Below are 19889 nucleotides of genomic sequence, written 5' to 3'. Positions count from 1 at the left end.
ATGGCCCGATTTGCCTAATAAGCCAAGTTTTCCTGAATTAATATATTTTCTCTAAATTTTTTCTTATGAAATGATAAAGCTACCCATTTCTTTATGTATGAGTTCAATTTTTTTTCATTGGAGTTAAAATTAACGTAGATATATGACCGAACCTAACCAACCCTACCTAACCTAACCTAACCTATCTCTATAAGTTAGGTTGGGTTATGTAGCCGAAAAAGTTAGGTTAGGTTAGGTTAGGTAGGTTCGGTAGCCGAAAAACAATTAATTCATGAAAACTTGGCTTATTAGGCAAATCGGGCCTTGCATAGTAGGCTGAGAAGTGAGTTCTGGCTACTAGGTACGACATATATATATATATATATATATATATATATATATATATATATATATATATATATATATATATATATATATATATATGATATGTCGTACCTAGTAGCCAGAACGCACTTCTCAGCCTACTATGCAAGGCCCGATTTGCCTAATAAGCCAAGTTTTACTGAATTAATATATTTTCTCTAATTTTTTTCTTATGAAATGATAAAGCTACCCATATCATTATGTGTGAGATAAAAAAAAATTATTGGAGTTAAAATTAACGTAGATATATGACCGAACCTAACCAACCCTACCTAACCTAACCTAACCTATCTTTATAGGTTAGGTAGTTGAAAAAGTTAGGTTAGGTTAGGTTAGGTAGGTTAGGTAGTCGAAAAAACATGAGTTCATGAAAACTTGGCTTATTAGGCAAATCGGGCCTTGCATAGTAGGCTGAGAAGTGCGTTCTGGCTACTAGGTACGACATATATATATATATATATATATATATATATATATATATATATATATATATATATATATATATATATATATATATATATATATATATATGAATGTAGAATTAAAAATTATATTTCTATATTTAGTAAAATAAAACTGGATCATAACAAAGGTTAATTCATAGTTTTTACTCATTTTTCACTTAATGGAGAATCTATGGTGGTGGTGGTTAATTTTGGTGGGTTGTGGTGAGTGGTAGTGGTGGTTGGTTATTGTTGTTGGTGGCACTGGTGAGTGATGGTTACAGGAAGGAGGAAGAGGAAGGAGAAGTAGGAGGTCGAAAAGGTAGGAGGAGTGGGTAAGGTAGGAAGGGGGAGGCCGAGGAGGAGGAAGGATGCGAGAGAAGGAGGAGGAGGAGGAAGGAGGAGGTTAAGAAGGAAGGAGGAGGAAGTCGCGGAGTAAAGAGGAGGAGGAGGTTGAGGAGGCAGGAGGAAGAATTCCAGGTAAGAGAATGAGGTCGAGAAGGAAGAGTAGAAGATGGAGGAGATCGAGGAAGAAGGAGGAGGAAGAGAGGGAGGAGCAGGAGGTCGAGGCAGAGCAGGCAGGAGGGTGAGGTAGAGAAGGAAGTTAAAAAGGAGGAGTAATGCGAGGAGGAAAAAGGAAGTCGGCGAGGAGGAAGGAGGAGGACAGCGAGGAGGAAGGAGGAGATTGGGCGAGGAGTATGGAGGAGGGCGAGGAGGAAGGCGGTGGGCGAGGAGGAAGAGGGAAGAGGCCAAGGAGGAAGGAGGAGGAGGGCGAGTAGGGAGGAGGAGGAGGAAAGAGGAAGGAGGAGAAGGACGAGGAGAGTGAGGAGGGAGGAAGAGGAGGGCGAGGAGGAAGGAGGAGGAGGCCGAGGAGGAAGGAGGAGGAGGGCGAGGAGGAAGGAGGAGAAAGAAGGAAGAATTCCAGGTATGAGGATGAGGTCGAGGAGGAACAGTAGAAGATGGAGGAGCTCGAAGAGGAAGGAAGAGAAGGAGGAAGAGGAGGAGGAAGAGGAGGTAGAGGAGGAAGGAGAAGGTCTAGGAAAAAGGAGGAAGAGGGGGTTAAGGGGAGGGGGAAGGAGGAGGAGGGGCAAGGAGAAAAGAGGAGGAGTGTAAGGAGGAAGGAGGAGGAGGGTGAGAAGGAAGAGGGCGAGGAGGGAGGAGGGCGAGGAGGAAGGGGAGGAGAAGGCCGAGGAGGAAGGAGGAGGGCAAAGGGAAGGAGGAAGGAGGAGGGCAAAGGGAAGGAGGAGAACGGCGAGGAGGGAGCAGGAGGAGGTGAGGAGGAAAGAGGAGTAGGGCGAGGAGGAAGGAAAAGGAGGGCGAAGAAGAAGGAGGAGGAGGGCGAGGAGGAATGAGGAGGAGGGCGAGGAGGAAGGAGAAGGAGGGCGAAGAAGAAGGAGGAGGAGGGCGAGGAGAAAGGAAGAAGAGAGCGAGGAGGAAGGAGGAGGAGAGCGAGGAGGAAAAAGGAGGTAGAGGAGGAAGTAGGAAGAATTCCAGGTAAGAGGATGAGGTCAAGGAGGAAGGAAAATGAGGTCGAGGAGGAAGATGGAAGAAGGGGGAGGGGGAAGGAGGAGGAGGAGGGGCAAGGAGGGAGGAGGGTCAAAAAGAAGGAGGAGGATGGCAAGGAGGAAGGAGCTAGGAGGGCAAGAAGGAGGAGGAGGAGGGCAAGGAGGAAGGAGGATGAGGGCGAGGAAGAAGGAGGAGGAAAAAGGAGGAGGAATAAGGAGGAGGGTGAGGAGGAAGGAGGAGGAGGAGGGTGAGGAGGAAGGAGGAGTAGGAGGGCGAGGAGGACGGAGAAGGGCGAGGAGGAAGGAGGAGGGCGAGGAGGAAGGAGGAGGAGGAGGGTGAGAAGGAGGGAAGAGGGCGAGGAGGATGGAGTAGGAGGAGGAAAGAGGAGTAGGGCGAGGAGGTAGGAGGAAGAGGGCGAGGAGGAAGGAAGAGGAGGGCGAGGAGTGAGGAGGAAGGAGGAGGAGGAGGGCGAGGACGAAGGAGGAGGAGGAGGGCGAGGAGGCAGGAGGAGGAGGAGGGCAAGGAGGAAGAAGAAGGAGGAGAGCGAGGAGAAAGGAGGAGGAGGGGCGAGGAGGAAGGAGGAGGAGGAGGGCGAGGAGGAAAGAGGAGGAGAAGGAAGAGGAGGAGGGCAAGGAGGAAGGAGGAGAAGAGGGAAGAAGGAAGGGGGGGGGGGAGGAGGAGGAGGAGGAGGAGGAGGAGGTCGATGCAGAGGAGGAAGGAGGATGAAGTAGAGGTGGAAGGAGTAGGTGTAGGAGGAAGGAGGAAGAGAGGGGAGGAAAAATGGAGGAGGAGGAAGGAGGAGGACGTCAGGGAGGGGGTAATTTAGTGACAGAGGAGAAGAGAAGGGGGAAGAATAGCAGGGGTAGGAGAAGTAGAGGTAAGAGGGGGAGGGCAAAGAGTAGGAGTAAGAGAAGGGGGATAAGAAAGAAGGGGAAGAGGAGGGGAGAGGGTAGGGGGAAGAGAATGGGAGAGGTAAGAGAAGGGGAAAGAGAAGGGGGATGAGGAGGGGTAGGGGTAGGAGAAGGGGATGAGAAGGAAGGGGAAGAAAAGAGGGAAGAATGGAGGGGGTAAGAGAAAGGGGTATGGGTAAGAGAAGGGGGATGAGGAGTGGAGTGGGGTAAGAGGAGGGGGGAGAGGTAAGAGAAGGGAGGATGTGGAGGAAGGGAAAGAGAAGGAAGAGGGGTACGAGAAGGGGGACGAGGAGGAAGGGAAAAGAAGGGGGAGGGGTAAGAGAAGAGGAATGAGTAGGAAAGGGGAGAAGGGGAAGGGTAAGAGAAGGGAAATGAAGAGGAAGGGGAAGAGGAGAGGGGAGCGGTAAGAGTGGAAAGTGTGGGAAGGGAAAGAGGTGAAGGAAGAGGGGAGGGGAAAGAGAAGGGGAAGAGGAGAAAGGGAAAGTGGAGGGGGAGAGGGGAGGGGTAAGAGAAGGGGGATGAGTAGGGGGAGGGGTAAGAGAAGGGGGATGAGGAGGGGGAGGGGTAAGAGAAGGGGATGAGGACGAAGGTGAAGAGGAGGGGGAAAAGGGCAGTGGTAAGAGAAGGGGGATGAGTGAGGAAGGGGAAGAGAAGGGGGAGGGGATAAGTGAAAGTTACTTACGGTCCTAAGAAGTTCGGTCCTATGACCGAACCTAACCTACCCCACCTAACCTAACCTAACCTATCTTTAACCTAACCAAAACTAACATAACTAAATCCATAATTTATGTTCTTAATATAATATGATAATAATATTTAAAATAAACCAATAGGAATCAATTTATTAAAAATAAAGAAAATCACTCGGCCTATTAGGCAAATCGGGCCTTGCATTGTAAGCCGAGAAGTGCGTTCTGGCTACTAGTTTCCGACATATATATATATATATATATATATATATATATATATATATATATATATATATATATATATATATATATATATATATATAAGCCAAGTTTTCATATATATATATATATATATATGTCGTACCTAGTAGCCAGAACTCACTTCTCAGCCTACTATGCAAGGCCCGATTTGCCTAATAAGCCAAGTTTTCCTGAATTAATATATTTTCTCTAATTTTTTTCTTATGAAATGATAAAGCTACCCATTTCAATATGTATGAGGTAAATTTTTTTTATTGGAGTTAAAATTAACGTAGATATATGACCGAACCTAACCAACCCTACCTAACCTAACCTAACCTATCTTTATAGGTTAGGTTAGGTTAGGTTAGGTAGCCGAAAAAGTTAGGTTACGTTAGGTTAGGTAGGTTAGGTAGTCGAAAAAACATTAATTCAGGAAAACTTGGCTTATTAGGCAAATCGGGCCTTGCGTAGTAGGCTGAGAAGTGCGTTGTGGCTACTAGGTACGACATATATATATATTTGAAACAAGGTTTCAAATTTTTTTTTAGCCATTGCTTCGTGCAGTACGTTTTGGAAACTTATTTACATTCACACAAAATTACGTATCTAATGCGTGAAAACAAACGTTGCCACTACTTCCGAACACTTTCCAGATACGTTGTGGCAACCTTAAATTGTTTCCTTGGATGTGGTTAGACGGCGCCACCAGTTCCCATGTGGTCAGACGGCGCCGCCGGTGCCCATGAGGTCAGGTGGCGCCGCCTGTGTCCATGTGGTCAGGCGGCGCCGCCGGTGCCCATGAGGTCAGGTGGCGCCGCCAGTGTCCATGTGGTCAGGCGGCGCCGCCAGTTCCCATGTGGTCAGGTGGCACCGCCTGTGTCCATGTGGTCAGGCGGCGCCGCCAGTTCCCATGAGGTCAGGTGGCGCCGCCAGTGTCCATGTGGTCAGGGGGAGCTGCCGGTGCCATGTGGTCAGGGGGCGCCGCCGGTGTCCATGTGGTCTGGGGGCGCCGCCGGTGTCCATGTGGTCAGGGGGCGCCGCCGGTGTCCATGTGGTCAGGTGGTGCCGCCAGTGTCCATGTGGTCAGGGGGAGCTGCCGGTGTCCATGTGGTCAGGGGGCGCCGCCGGTGTCCATGTGGTCTGGGGGCGCCGCCGGTGTCCATGTGGTCAGGGGGCGCCGCCGGTGTCCATGTGGTCAGGTGGTGCCGCCAGTGTCCATGTGGTCAGGTGGTGCCGCCAGTTCCCATGAGGTCAGGTGGCGCCGCCGGTGTCCATGTGGTCTGGGGGCGCCGCCAGTGTCCATGTGGTCAAGGGGCGCCGCCGGTGTCCATGTGGTCAGGTGGTGCCGCCAGTGTCCATGTGGTCAGGCGGTGCCGCCAGTTCCCATGAGGTCAGATGGCACCGCCGTGCCCATGAGGCCAGGGGGGAGCGTCGCTGGTGTAAATGTGCCAATTACATAACTTTTCTCCCACCCAAAAATACCCTCCTATCTGGGTGTTATCATAATGGTTTGGTGTTTTACCCTGATAATTCTGTCCCTCTCTTTCAATCACATAACATGAAAATTAGAAGAGAAGTGTAGAGAAAGAAGTATATAAAGGCGGATGCAGGTGAATAGTTTAATAATTAATAATCTATATAAATAAAAATGGAAATGTTCGTTTGTTCATAATCGCTAATCTCCGATAGTTTTTCACCGATTGCTTTGAAATTTTTTTTAAAGACGTTCCATTCGCATCCGATCAAGTTTTTTTTTATCTACATACTACATAGATGTCACGTCTATGACGGTAAAAAAAAAAAAAATTAAACTTTGTGTGAGTTTCCCTCACATAGAAACTGTGTTTCTATGTGAGGGAAATCTTCGAAAACTCTTTACCGATTGCTTTGAAATTTTGACACAATGTTGCATTTGAATAGGCGCGTCTTTTTATATACCTACTATATTCATGCCTCACCTGTGACAGGTAAAAACATGAGTTTTTGAAAAACAGCGCCATCTGCTGCACATAAATAAGACTAACACATGATATACTAAATAAGTTACAATTCCATTTCAATGTTTCCAATTTCATTGATAAATTTAATTTTCATAAATTTTGATTTATTTTAATTTTGATATAACTATTTTGTGTGACATTGCGTTGGAATTGAGCTGTGTTGATTACCATTCCGTTCATTTCGTGTGTATAGTTTATTTTATATTTTTACATTATTTTTCATTTCGTTTTTTTTTTAACTGTTTTTCTTATATTTCAGTGATGAAAACATCTGGGGCCAGATTCACGAAGCAGTTACATGTACATCGTTCCTCAATCTTTGATGGCTTTGGTTACATTTATTAAACAGTTTAGAAGCATGGAAATTTGCCAATCAACAGGTGTTAATGTTATAAACAGCCTCCTGGAGACTCGGAACTCATTAACTGTTTAATACTTGTAAACAAAGCCGCCAAAGATTGAGACAAGATGTACAGGTTCGAAAGAGCTTGTGTAACTTCTTCGTGAATCTAGCACCAGATCATTTGATGTTCTCAATTTTCTGATGGGACATCAGATCATTTCATCATCAGACGAGGGAGTGGGGAATGGTGGGAAGGACGAGGGGACGGGAGTGGGGGATGGTGGGGAGGGCGAGGAGGCATGGGAGGGGGTAATAGTGGTGGGGGACGAGGGGACAGTGGAGTTGGGGATGGTGGGGAGAACAAGGGGATGAGGGAGTGGGAGATAATGGGGAGGACGAAGGGACGGTGGAGTAGGGATTGGTTAGGAGGACGAGAGGATGCTGGAGTGGGGATTGATGGCGAGGAAAATGGGTCGAGGGAGTGAGGAATGGTTGGGAGGATGAGGGGACGTGGGAGAGAGGAATGGTTGGGAGGACGAGGGGTCGGGAATGGGGGGGGGAATAGTGTGGAGGACTGGGAGACAGGGGAAGGTTGCTGTGGGAACCACAGAAATGCGTGGTCGGGAACAGCTAGTCTATAAATATAAATGTAAAATGCTCGTTTGCTCAAAATCGCTCATCTCCAAAAGTTCTTCACCACTATTTTTTAAATTTTCTCACAAGTTTCCATTCGCATCCGAGCGGGTTTTTATATACATATTATATAGATGTTTCCCCCGTCTGTGGCATGGAAAAAAACATTAAAAACAAAAAACTGCGTTTTTTCATGTTTTTTTCATGTTAGGGAAATCTTTGAAACCTCTTTACCGATTGCTTTGAAATTTTCACACAACGTTGCATTCAAATGGCAATGTTTTTTTATATTCCTACTATATACATGCCTCACCTGTGACAGGAAAAAACATGCTTTAAAAAAAAAAAAGAGTCATCTGTAGGACGTAAGATCAACTCACGCTGCAATCTCCGAAAGTTCATCACCGATTTCTTTGAAATTTTGACACAACGTTTCATTCAACAGGTATATAAAAACCCGCACGTATTTACGTGTTTTTATATACCTCTATATACATGCCACACCTGTAACAGGTAAAATCATGTTTTTTTGAAAAACATAATGCATGTGTGTGTGTTTGTTTGAGTGTGTGTGTGTGTGTGTGTGTGTGTGTGTGTGTGTGTGTGTGCGTGTGTGTGTGTGTGTGTGTGTGTGTGTGAGTACTCACCTATTTGTGCTTGCGGGGGTTGAGCTTTGGTTCTTTGGTCCCGCCTCTCAACTGTTAATCAACTGGTGTACAGGTTCCTGAGCCTACTGGGCTCTATCATATCTACGTTTAAAACTGTATATGGAGTCAGCCTCCACCACATCACTGCCTAATGCATTCCATCCGTTAACTACTCTGACACTGAAAAAGTTCCTTCTTACGTCCCTGTGGGTCATGTGGGTACTAAGTTTCCACCTGTGTCCCCTTGTTCGCGTCCCGCCAGTGTTGAATAGTTTATCCTTGTTTACCCGGTCGATTCCCCTGAGGATTTTGTAGGTTGTGATCATGTCCTCCCTTACTCTTCTGTCTTCCAGTGTCGTAAGGTGCATTTCCCGCAGCCTTTCCTCATAACTCATGCCTCTTAGTTCTGGGACTAGTCTAGTAGCATACCTTTGGACTTTTTCCAGCTTCGTCTTGTGCTTGACAAGGTACGGGCTCCATGCCTGTGTGTGTGTGTGTGTGTGTGTGTGTGTGTGTGTGTGTGTGTGTGTGTGTGTGTGTGTGTGTGTGTGTGTGTGTGTGTGTGTGTGTGTGTGTGTGTTTGCGTGTGTGTGGTGGAGGCAAGCATTGTTTACAGAGAGCCGAGACTGCCATCATTCGTCACATGCACGATACAGACAGACACAGACGACTAGAATCGACTGAGAAGGCAGAACTCTCATTACCATCTGTTGCGCGTAATAGCAACACATGCTATACAAAATATGTTACAATTCTATTTCAATGTTTCCTGTTGCATTCATAAATTTATTTTCATAGATTTCGATTTATTTTCATTTTAATTTAATTATTTTGTGTGACCTTGTGTTGGAATTGAGCTGTGTTGTTTACCATACTGTTCATTTTGTGAGTATAGTTTATTTTTGTATTTTTTCATTTCGGGTTTTTAACTGTTTTTCAACATACATGCTATACTAAATATGTTACAATTCCATTTCACTGTTTCTGATTGTGTTGATAAGTTGACTTTTCATAGATTTTTATTTATTTTCATTTTGATTTAATTAATTATTTTGTGTGAATTGCATTGGAATTGAGCTGTGTTGTTTACCATACCATTCATTTGGTGAGTATAGTTTATTTTATATTTTCTTATATTTTCATTTAATTTTTTACCTGTTTTTCTTATATTTCAGTGATGGGAACGTCAGGTCACTTGATGTTCCCAATTTACTGATTGGAACATCTGACCATTTAGGAAGGGGACAAGGGAGGGGGTAATGGTGGGGGAAGGACGAGGGGATGGGGAAGTTTGGGATGTTCTGGGATGGTGGGGACGAGGGGATGGGGGAGTGGGGCATGGTGGGAAGGAAGAGGGGATGGTGGAGTGGGGGATGGGGGAGTGGGGCATGGTGGGAAGGAAGAGGGGATGGTGGAGTGGGGGATGGGGGAGTGGGGCATGGTGGGAAGGAAGAGGGGATGGTGGAGTGGGGAATGGTGGGGAGGATGACGGGATGGTGGAGTGGGGAATGGTTGGGAGGCCGAGGAGACGGGTGAAGGGGGGGAACCCAGCCACGCATTGCTGAGCCACAGCAACGCGTGGCTGGGTTCTGCTAGTCTATATAAATAGAAATGTAAATGTTCGTTTGTTCAAAATCGCTGATCTCCGAAAGTTCTTCATCGATTGCTTTTAAATTTTGACAAAGAGTTTCATTCGCATACGAGCGTGTTTTTATAGACATACTGTATAGATGTCACGCATGTGACAGGTAAAAACATTTTTTTGTGTGACATTGCGTTGGAATTGAGTTGTGTTGTTTATCATACTGTTCATTTTGTGAATATAGTCTATTTGTTTCATTGTTTTTCATTTCGTTTTTTAACTGTTCTCCTTATTTTTCAGTGATGGTAACATCAAATCATTTAATGTTTCCATTTTTCTGATGGGAACAGCAAATCACTTGGGAATGCATCATACGAGGGAGTGGCGAATTGTGGGAGGACAAGAACAGGAGGGGGGGGGGGACGATGGTGGGGACGAGGGGAAGGGGAAGGGGGTAATGGTGGGGAGGACGAATGTACGGGAGGGGGGGGGGGATGGTGGGAAGGACGAGGGGACAGGGGAGTGGAGGATGGTGGGAAGGACGAGGGGACAGGGGAGTGGGGGATGGTGGGAAGGACGAGGGGACAGGGGAGTGGAGGATGGTGGGAAGGACGAGGGGACAGGGGAGTGGGGGATGGTGGGAAGGACGAGGGGACAGGGGAGTGGGGGATGGTGGGAAGGACGAGGGGACAGGGGAGTGGGGGATGGTGGGAAGGACGAGGGGACAGGGGAGTGGGGGATGGTGGAAAGGACGAGGGGACAGGGGAGTGGGGGATGGTGGGAAGGACGAGAGGACGGGGGGAATGGTGGGGAGGATTAGGCGACAGGGGAGTGAGGGATGGTAGGGAGGACGAGGGAACGGGGAGTGGAGGATGGATGAGAGGACGAGAGTAACGGGGGGGGGGAATGGTTGGGGGGACGAGGGGACAGGGGAAAGGGGAATAGTGAGAAGGACGGGGGACAAGGGAAGGTTGCTGAGGCTCATGCTCATTGCTGAGCCTCAGTAACGCACATGGCCGGGTACAGCTAGTAATAAATATTAATAATAATAATAATAATAATAATAATAATAATAATAATAATAATAATAATAGTAGTAATATATAATAATAATATGACGAAAGTAAAGAAAAATGAATGAATCTGGGAAACAGATCTATTCAAACGGAAAACGGGGGAAGCTATGATCAACAGCAGAAACACCTGGTGTCTGGGCATCACTCACCCCATCTCTGTCCCGGGCGACGAAGGTGGCGAGGAGGGTGCCCGGGGGCGTGTCCTCCGGCAGGGTGAGGTGGGCCTGGTCGCTGCTGAAGGTGGGGGTGTTGTCGTTGTCGTCCACCAGTCGCAGGTTCACCCAGGTACTGTCAACGTGATACTTGTCTTCCCAGCCGTCGTTCCCCTGATGTAAAACATGTTAGAAGCGAAGACTCTTCTTTGCTGACTAGTTGCAAGGGCGGAGATATGCAGAGTTCCAGTGATATATATTCTTATGGCAAGTGTGTGATGGAGACGGATACATGAGCAGGTTTTTTTTTGTGTGTGTGTGGTGGAGGCAGGTAATGTTTACAGAGAGCCGAGACTGCCATCACTTGTCACATGCAACATACAGGCACAGAAGACTTGAATCGACTGAGAAAGCAGAACGGTCATTGAACAAGCTGTTATACAATACAGTATACAGTACAGTACGTACAAGTTTATATACAGTACAGTACGTACAAGCTGATATACAGTATAGTATGTACAAGCTGATATACAGTACAGTATGTTCAAGCTGATATACAGTACAGTATGTACAAGCTGATATACAGTACAGTATGTACAAGCTGATATACAGTACAGTATGTACAAGCTGATATACAGTACAGTATGTACAAGCTGATATACAGTATAGTATGTACAAGCTGATATACAGTACATTATGTACAAGCTGATATACAGTACAGTATGTACAAGCTGACATACAGTACAGTATGTACAAGCTGGTATACAGTACAGTATGTACAAGCTGATATACAGTACATTATGTACAAGCTGATATACAGTACAGTATGTACAAGCTGATATACAGTACAATATGTACAAGCTGATATTTAGTACAGTACCGATATCTGCTTATCAGTACATATTAAATGCTACGATAAACAAAATGATCATCAATAAAAAATTTAATAAATAATTATATAAATAAATTTCCTCCCCGTAATCTAATAAGTCCCTCTATCATAAGACAAAATTGAATGAGAAATTAATTATTTCGTTTTTTAACAAGATTTCTTTGATCGTTAATTGTGTCTGCGAGCTTTCAAAAAACATCATTACGTTTGTGCTATTTAGCGATGTAAATAACGCAGTATGCGGGCACAAGGCACGAGGATAGAGGTAACAGCCTGCTTGATGAAAGACACCCTTCCAGCCCGGGTCCTCGTTCCAGGATAATGAGAGAGAGATATATATGGCACAGTTGAATACAAACATGTTATTTCAGCACGCTTTATCTGCGGCCCGAGTCAATAATATGCCTCACCAACGCTGCAATAGGCAAGGGGGTGGGCGGGTAGACATACCATGTCTGTCACTTGGACTCTGAAGCGGAAGCCTCGTCTGTGGCTGGGGTTCTCGTAGTCGAGGGGCGCGACGGAGCGCAGGTCGCCACCTGGGCTCCCCCGGCGGCGACCCTCCACCCGGAACAGCTGCCAGCCTCGCCCACTTCCTGGCACCACCTGCAGGAGGCAAGCATCGAATGTTCCATTAATGTCATAATGATAGTTATTTTTCTGAAGGTACACACACACACACACACACACACACATGGTCAAAGGAGGAGCTAGATAGTAAACGAGAAGGTCTAATAACAATAATGAGAGAGATCATAGCGAGAGCGGATAACGATAATTCACGACTGTTGATAGTAGGCGACTTCAACTTGAAATCCATAGACTGGGAAGCATATGAAGCTAAAACAGAAGATTTTTGGACCTGTAAATTTGTAGACCTCATCCTGGAAACATTCTTGTATCAACATGTTAAACAAGCTACGAGGATGAGGGAAGGTGAGGTTCCCTCCATGCTAGATTTGATATTTACCAGGAAGGAGGAAGAAGTATTTGACATTCAGTACCTTCCTCCCTTGGGTAAAAGTGACCATGTCTTTTTGGGAATAAAGTATGCAATGCGTGATAATCTGGAAGAAAATATGAAGGTTGATGCAATTGAAAAACCTGACTTTAGGAGAGGACATTATGGTAACCTTAGAATTTTTTTTAGTGAGTATAATTGGAAAGATTGGTTGCTAGGCAAGGAAGTGAATGAGATGTATGTCAAGTTTTGTGAAATATATGATAAAGGCACACAAAAATTTATACCAAAACAGAGATGCAGAACTAGGAAACAGGATTGGTTCAACAGAAATTGCGAGAAAGCCAGAGACCAAAACACACAAAAATGGAATCAATACAGGAAGAGGCCGAACCCCCAAACATACCAGCGATACAAAGATGCGAGAAACAACTACACGGCAGTGAGGAAAGAGGCAGAAAGAAATTTTGAAAAAGGGATTGCAGACAAATGTAAAACAGAACCAGGTCTATTCTATAGATTCTTAAACAACAAATTGCAGGTAAAGGATAATATTCAGAGGTTGAAAATGGGATATAGATTCACGGAAAATGAAAAGGAAATGTGTGAAAAATTAAACGAAAAGTTCCAAAGTGTGTTTGTATAAAATGAAATCTTCAGGGAACCAGATACAATAAGAATTCCAGAGAACAACATAGAGCACATAGAGGTGTATAGAGACGAAGTGGAAAAAATGCTCAAGGAGCTAAATAAGAACAAAGCAGTTGGTCCAGATGGAGTTTCACCATGGGTGCTGAGAGAATGTGCACCTGAGCTCAGCATTCCACTTCAACTGATTTTTCAGGCATCCCTGTTTACAGGAGTTGTAGCTGATGTGTGGAAAAAGGCTAACATAGTTCCAATCTACAAAAGTGGAAGCAGGGAAGACCCCCTTAATTATAGACCGGTATCATTGACAAGTGTAATTGTCAAAATATTGGAAAAAATAATTAAAACTAAATGGGTAGAACATGTGGAGAGAAATGATATGATATCAGACAGACAGTATGGTTTTCGATCTGGAAGATCCTGTGTATCGAATTTACTCAGTTTCTGTGATCGAGCAACAGAGATATTACAGGAAAAAGATGGTTGGTTGACTGCATGTATCTGGACCTAAAAAAGGCTTTCGACAGAGTTCCACATAGGAGGTTGTTCTGGAAACTGGAAAATATTGGAGGGGTGACAGGTAAGCTTCTAACATGGATGAAAAATTTTCTGACTGATAGAAAAATGAGGGCAGTGATCAGAGGCAATGTATCAGACTGGAGAAATGTCACAAGTGGAGTACTACAGGGTTCAGTTCTTGCACCAGTGATGTTTATTGTCTACATAAATGATCTACCAGTTGGTATACAGAATTATATGAACATGTTTGCTGATGATGCTTAGATAATAGGAAGGATAAGAAACTTAGATGATTGTCATGCCCTTCAAGGTGACCTGGACAAAATAAGTATATGGAGCACCACTTGGCAAATGGAATTTAATGTTAATAAATGCCATGTTATGGAGTGTGGAATAGGAGAACATAGACCTCACACAACCTATATGATACCAGAGAGATGTGAGAAAAATACCAGAGAGATGTGAGAAATCTTTAAAGAATTCTGATAAAGGAAGAGATCTAGGGGTGGTTCTAGATAGAAAACTATCACCTGAGTACCACATAAAGAATATCGTGCGAGGAGCCTATGCCACGCTTTCTAACTTCAGAATTGCTTTTAAATACATGGATGGCGATATACTAAATAAATTGTTCACGACTTTTGTTAGGCCAAAGCTAGAATATGCAGCGGTTGTGTGGTGCCCATATCTTAAGAAGTACATCAACAAACTGGAAAAGGTGCAAAGACATGCTACTAAGTGGCTCCCAGAACTGAAGGGCAAGAGCTACGAGGAGAGGTTAGAGGCATTAAATATGCCAAAACTTGAAGACAGAAGAAAAAAGAGGTGACATGATCACTACATACAAAATAGTAACAGGAATTGATAAAATCGATAGGGAAGATTTCCTGAGACCTGGAACTTTAAGAACAAGAGGTCATAAATTTAAACTAGCTAAACACAGAGGCCGAAGAAATATAAGAAAATTCACTTTCACAAACAGAGTGGTAGACGGTTGGAACAAGTTAGGTGAGAAGGTGGTGGAGGCCAAGACCGTCAGTAGTTTCAAAGCGCTATATGACAATGAGTGCTGGGAAGACGGGACACCACGAGCAAAGCTCTCATCCTGTAACTACACTTAGGTAACACTTAGGTAATTACACACACACACAGACACACACACACACACACACACACACACACACACACACACACACACACACACACACACACACAAACACACAAACACACACACAACCTGGTAGCCTAGTGGATAGCGCGCAGGACTCGTAATTCTGTGGCGCGGGTTCGATTCCCGCACCAGGCAGAAACAAATAGGCAAAGTTTTTTTCACCCTGAATGCCCCCTGTTACCTAGCAGTAAATAGGTACCTGGGAGTTAGTCAGTTGTCAAGGGCTGATTTCTGCAGGGGACGGGGTGTGGAGAGAGAGAGAGAAAAAAAAAAGTAGTTAGTAAACAGTTGATTGACAGTTGGGAGGCGGGCCGAAAGAGCAAAGCTCAATTCCCGCAAACACAACTAGGTGAATACACACACACACACACACACACACACACACACACACACACACACACACACACACACACACACACACACACACACACACACACGCACGCACACACACACACACACACACGCACACACACACACACACACACACATATAGGTGTGTGTGTGTACCAGGCATAGGTGCCTGGGAGTTAGTCAGCTGTCACGGGCTGCTTCCTAGGGTGTGTGTGTGTGTGGTGTGAAAAGAAAGAAAAAAATAGTAGTAGAAACAGTTGAGAGGCGGGCCGAAAGAGCAGAGCTCAACCCCCGCAAGCACAACTAGGTGAATACACACACACACACACACACACACACACACACACACACACACACACACACACACACACACACACTTTGCGGATGACGCAAAGTTGATGAAAATAGTTGTGACAGATGAGGATTGCAGGATCCTCCAAGAGGACCTGAACAGGTTGCAGAGATGGTCAGAGAAATGGCTACTGGAATTCAACACGAGCAAATGTAAAGTTATGGAAATGGGACTAGGAGATAGGAGACCAAAGGGACAGTACACAATGAAGGGGAACAGCCTACCTGTAACAATGCGTGAAAGAGACCTGGGGGTAGACGTAACACCTAATCTATCTCCTGAGGCACATATAAATAGGATAACGACAGCAGCGTACTCTACACTGGCAAAAGTTAGAAAATCATTCAGAAACCTAAGTAAGGAGGCATTTAGGGCGCTTTACACTGCCTACGTAAGGCCAGTCTTAGAGTATGCCGCCTCATCATGGAGTCCCCATCTGAAGAAGCATATAATGAAACTGGAAAAGGTTCAGAGGTTTGCAACGAGACTCGTCCCAGAGCTACGAGGGATGGGGTATGAGGAGCGCCTGAGGGAACTGTGCCTTACGACACTAGAAAGAAGAAGGGAGAGGGGGGGGACATGATAGGAACGTATAAGATACTCAGAGGGATTGACAGAGTGGACATAGACGAAATGTTCACACGGAATAGTAACAGAACGAGGGGACATGGATGGAAGCTTGAAACTCAGATGAGTCACAGAGATGTTAGGAAGTTTTCTTTTAGCGTGAGAGTAGTGGGAAAATGGAATGCACTTCAGGAATAGGTTGTGGAAGCAAATACTATTCATAATTTTAAAACCAGGTATGATAGGGAAATGGGACAGGAGTCATTGCTGTAAACAACCGATGCTCGAAAGACGGGATCCAAGAGTCAATGCTCGATCCTGCAGACACAACTAGGTGAGTACAACTATGTGAGTACACACACACACACACACACGGGGAGCCGGTGGCCGAGTGGACAGCACGCTGCACACTTCTTTCACCCTATGCCCCTGTTACCTAGCAGTAAATAGGTGCATGGGAGTTAGTCAGCTGTCACGGGCTGCTTCCTAGTGTGTGTGTGTGTGGTGTGAAAAGAAAGAAAAAAATAGTAGTAGAAACAGTTGAGAGGCGGGCCGAAAGAGCAGAGCTCAACCCCCGCAAGCACAACTAGGTGAATACACACACACACACACACACACACACACACACACACACACACACACACACACACACACACACACACACACACACACACACACACACAGGGGAAGGTGAACCAGCCATGCTTGATCTGATATTTACCCCAAATGAGTGGGATATAAGGGAAGTTAAGTTAGAAGCCCACTTGGGAATGAGTGATCACAGTATATTGATCTTTGAGTACTTGGTAGAGCTAGGATTTATCTCCCCAAAAATAGAACTTGGAAACAAAAGGCTGGCTTACCGAAAGGGGAATTATGAGGCGAGGAGAAGTTTCCTATGGGATATACTATGGGACACAGACCTCAGAGATAAGTCTGTACAAGACATGATGGATTATGTCACCCAAAAGTTTCAGGAGGCAGTAAACAGGTTTATCCCGGCCCAAAAGGAAAAATCCGAGAAGCAAAAGAAGAATCCATGGTTTAATAGGGCATGTATGGAAGCAAAGGAACTGAAGAAAAGGGCGTGGAGGAACTTCCGAAATAACACAACACCAGACAGAAGAGAGAGATACCAGAGAACCAGGAATGAGCATGTTAGTGTGAGAAGAGATGCAGAGAAAAAATATGAAAATGATATGGCAAACAAAGCCAGGACAGAAGCAAAACTACTCGACAGTCACATCAGAAGGAAAACAACAGTGAAAGAATAGGTGATGAAACTAAGAACGGTTGAGGACAAGTATACAGAAGATGACAAAGAGGTGTGTGAAGAACTCAACAAGAGGTTCCAGGAGGTCACTGCGCCAGGAGAGGTGACAATAAACCAGGGGGCCTTGGAAGGGTTCGAAATTACAAGATATAAGGTCAAGTGATACCTGTTGGATCTGGATGTGAGAAAGGGTGTTGGTCCAGACGGAATCTCACAATCAGTATTAAGAGTGTGCAGAGGAACTTTGCTTGCCACTCTCTATAGTGTATAATAGGTCACTGGAGACGGGAAACCTACCAGAAATATGGAAGACGGCTAATGTAATCCCAATATACAAAAAAGGGTGACAGACAAGAGGCGCTGAACTACAGGCCAATGCCCTTAATTTGTATATCATGCAAGGTTACTTCGTGACAAATCGCCAACATGGGTTAAGAGAGGGGTAGATCTTGCCTTACTGGCTTAATAGAATTCTACGACCAGGTGACAGCAAGATCAAGGAAGAAAAAGAAGGATGGGCGGACTGCATTTTTTTGGACAGTCGGAAAGCCTTTGGCACAGTACCCATAAGAGGTACATAAGCTGGAGAGACAGGCTGGAGTAACAGCTAAAGTGCTCCAGTGGATAAGGGAGTACCTAAGCAATAGAAAGAAGAGAGTTACAGTGAGGGGTGAGACCTCAGACTGCCGTGAAATCACCAGTGGAGTCCCACAGGGCTCTGTACTCGGAACTATCCTGTTTCTGATATACGTAAATGATCTCCTGGAGGGTATAGACTCATTTCTCTCAATGTTTGCCGACGATACCAAAATTATGAGAAGGATTAAGACAGAGGAGGATTGCTTGAGCCTTCAAAAAGACCTGGACAAACTGAAGGAATGTTCGAACAAACTGTTTTTAGAGTTTAACCCAAGCAAATGTAATGTAATGAAGATAGGTGTAGGGAGCAGGAGGCCAGATACAAGGTATCATCTGGGAGATGAAATTTTTCAGGAGTCAGAGAGAAAGACTTGGGGGTTGATATCACGCCAGACCTGTCCCCTGACGCCCATATCAAGAGGAAAACATCAGCGGCATATGCCAGGTTATCCAACATATGAATAGCCTTTAGAAACTTGTTTAAGGAATCGTCCACAACTTTGTATACCTCATGTGTCAGACCAATCCAAGAGTATGTAGCTCCACTATGGAGTCCATATATAGTCAAGCATAAGACTAAACTGGAAAAGGTTCAGAGGTTTGCCTAGTACCAGTCTAATACCCGAACTGAGGGGGTATGAGCTACGCGGAGAGACTGCCGGAATTAAGCCTCACGTCGCTGGAAGACAGAAGAGTTAGGGGGACATGATCACATACAAGATTCTCAAAGAAATTAATTGGGTAGATAAAGACACAATTTAACATAAGGGGCACACTCACTACGGGACACAGGTGGAAATTGAGTGCCTAAATGAGCTGCTGAGATATTAGAAAGAACTTTTTTAGTGTCAGAGTAGTTGACAAATGGAATGCATTATGATATGTGGTGGAAGCAGACTCCATACACTGTTTCAAGTGTAAATATGATAGAACCCAATAGGCTCAGGAACCTGTACATCAGTTGATCGACAGTTGAGAGGCGGAACCAAATAGCAAGAGCTCAACTCCAGCAAGCACAAATAGATGAGTACAACTAGGTGAGCAAACACACACACACACACACACACAGGGGACCTGGTAGCCTGGTGCATAGCGCGCAGGACTCGTAATTCTGTGGCTCGGGTTCGATTCCCGCACCAGGCAGAAACTGGTGTATCTTTAGAAACTGTATATCAGGTGTATCCCAGTATTATAAACTGGGGCAAAGTTTCTTTCACCATGAATGCCTCTGTTACCTAGCAGTAAATAGGTACCTGGGAGTTAGTCAGCTGTCACGGGCTGCTTCCTGGTGTGTGTGTGTGTGTGTGTGTGTGTGTGTGTGTGTGTGTGTGTGTGTGTGTGTGTGTGTGTGTGTGTGTGTGTGTGTGGTGTGGGGAAAAAAACTAGTTAGTAACCAGTTCATTGACAGTTGAGAGGCGGGCCGAAAGAGCAAAGCTCAACCCCCGCAAACTAGGTGAATACAACTAGGTGAATACACACACACACACACACACCTTGGGGGGCCTCGTAGCCTGGTGGATAGCGCGCAGGATTCGTAATTCTGTGGCGCGGGTTCGATTCCCGCACGAGGCAGAAACAAATGGGCAAAGTTTCTTTCACCCTGAATGCCCCTGTTACCTAGCAGTAAATAGGTACCTGGGAGTTAGTCAGCTGTCACGGGCTGCTTCCTGGGGTGTGTGTGTGTGGTGTGAAAAAAAAAAAAAAAAAAAAAAAAAAAAAAAGTAGTTAGTAAACAGTTGATTGACAGTTGAGAGGCGGGCCGAAAGAGCAAAGCTCAACCCCCGTAAAAACACAACTAGTAAACACACACACACACACACACACGTCTTTAATGAGTCACTTATGACGGGAGAATTGCCCAGTTGCTGGAAAAGGGCAAATGTCGTACCGATTTTCAAGAAAGAAGATAGGGAGGAGGCACTTAACTA

General features: G+C 45.2%; 1 protein-coding gene across 1 annotated transcript in view; it reads right to left on the bottom strand.

The window, feature by feature from the left end:
• Window positions 1-19889, bottom strand: part of LOC138349888 (putative neural-cadherin 2) — a 139724-nt gene that overhangs the window by 100431 nt on the left and 19404 nt on the right. The window contains exons 4-5 of the mRNA XM_069339609.1: window positions 11931-12086; window positions 10586-10762 (exon numbers count right to left, since the gene is read on the bottom strand). Coding sequence (XP_069195710.1) covers window positions 10586-10762; window positions 11931-12086 — 333 coding nt within the window. The remainder of the gene's footprint in view (window positions 1-10585; window positions 10763-11930; window positions 12087-19889) is intronic.

The sequence above is a fragment of the Procambarus clarkii genome, chromosome 42 (assembly GCF_040958095.1).
Source record: "Procambarus clarkii isolate CNS0578487 chromosome 42, FALCON_Pclarkii_2.0, whole genome shotgun sequence".
NCBI classification, from domain to species: Eukaryota; Metazoa; Arthropoda; class Malacostraca; order Decapoda; family Cambaridae; genus Procambarus; species Procambarus clarkii.
This window is presented reverse-complemented; position numbering and strand designations above follow the sequence as displayed.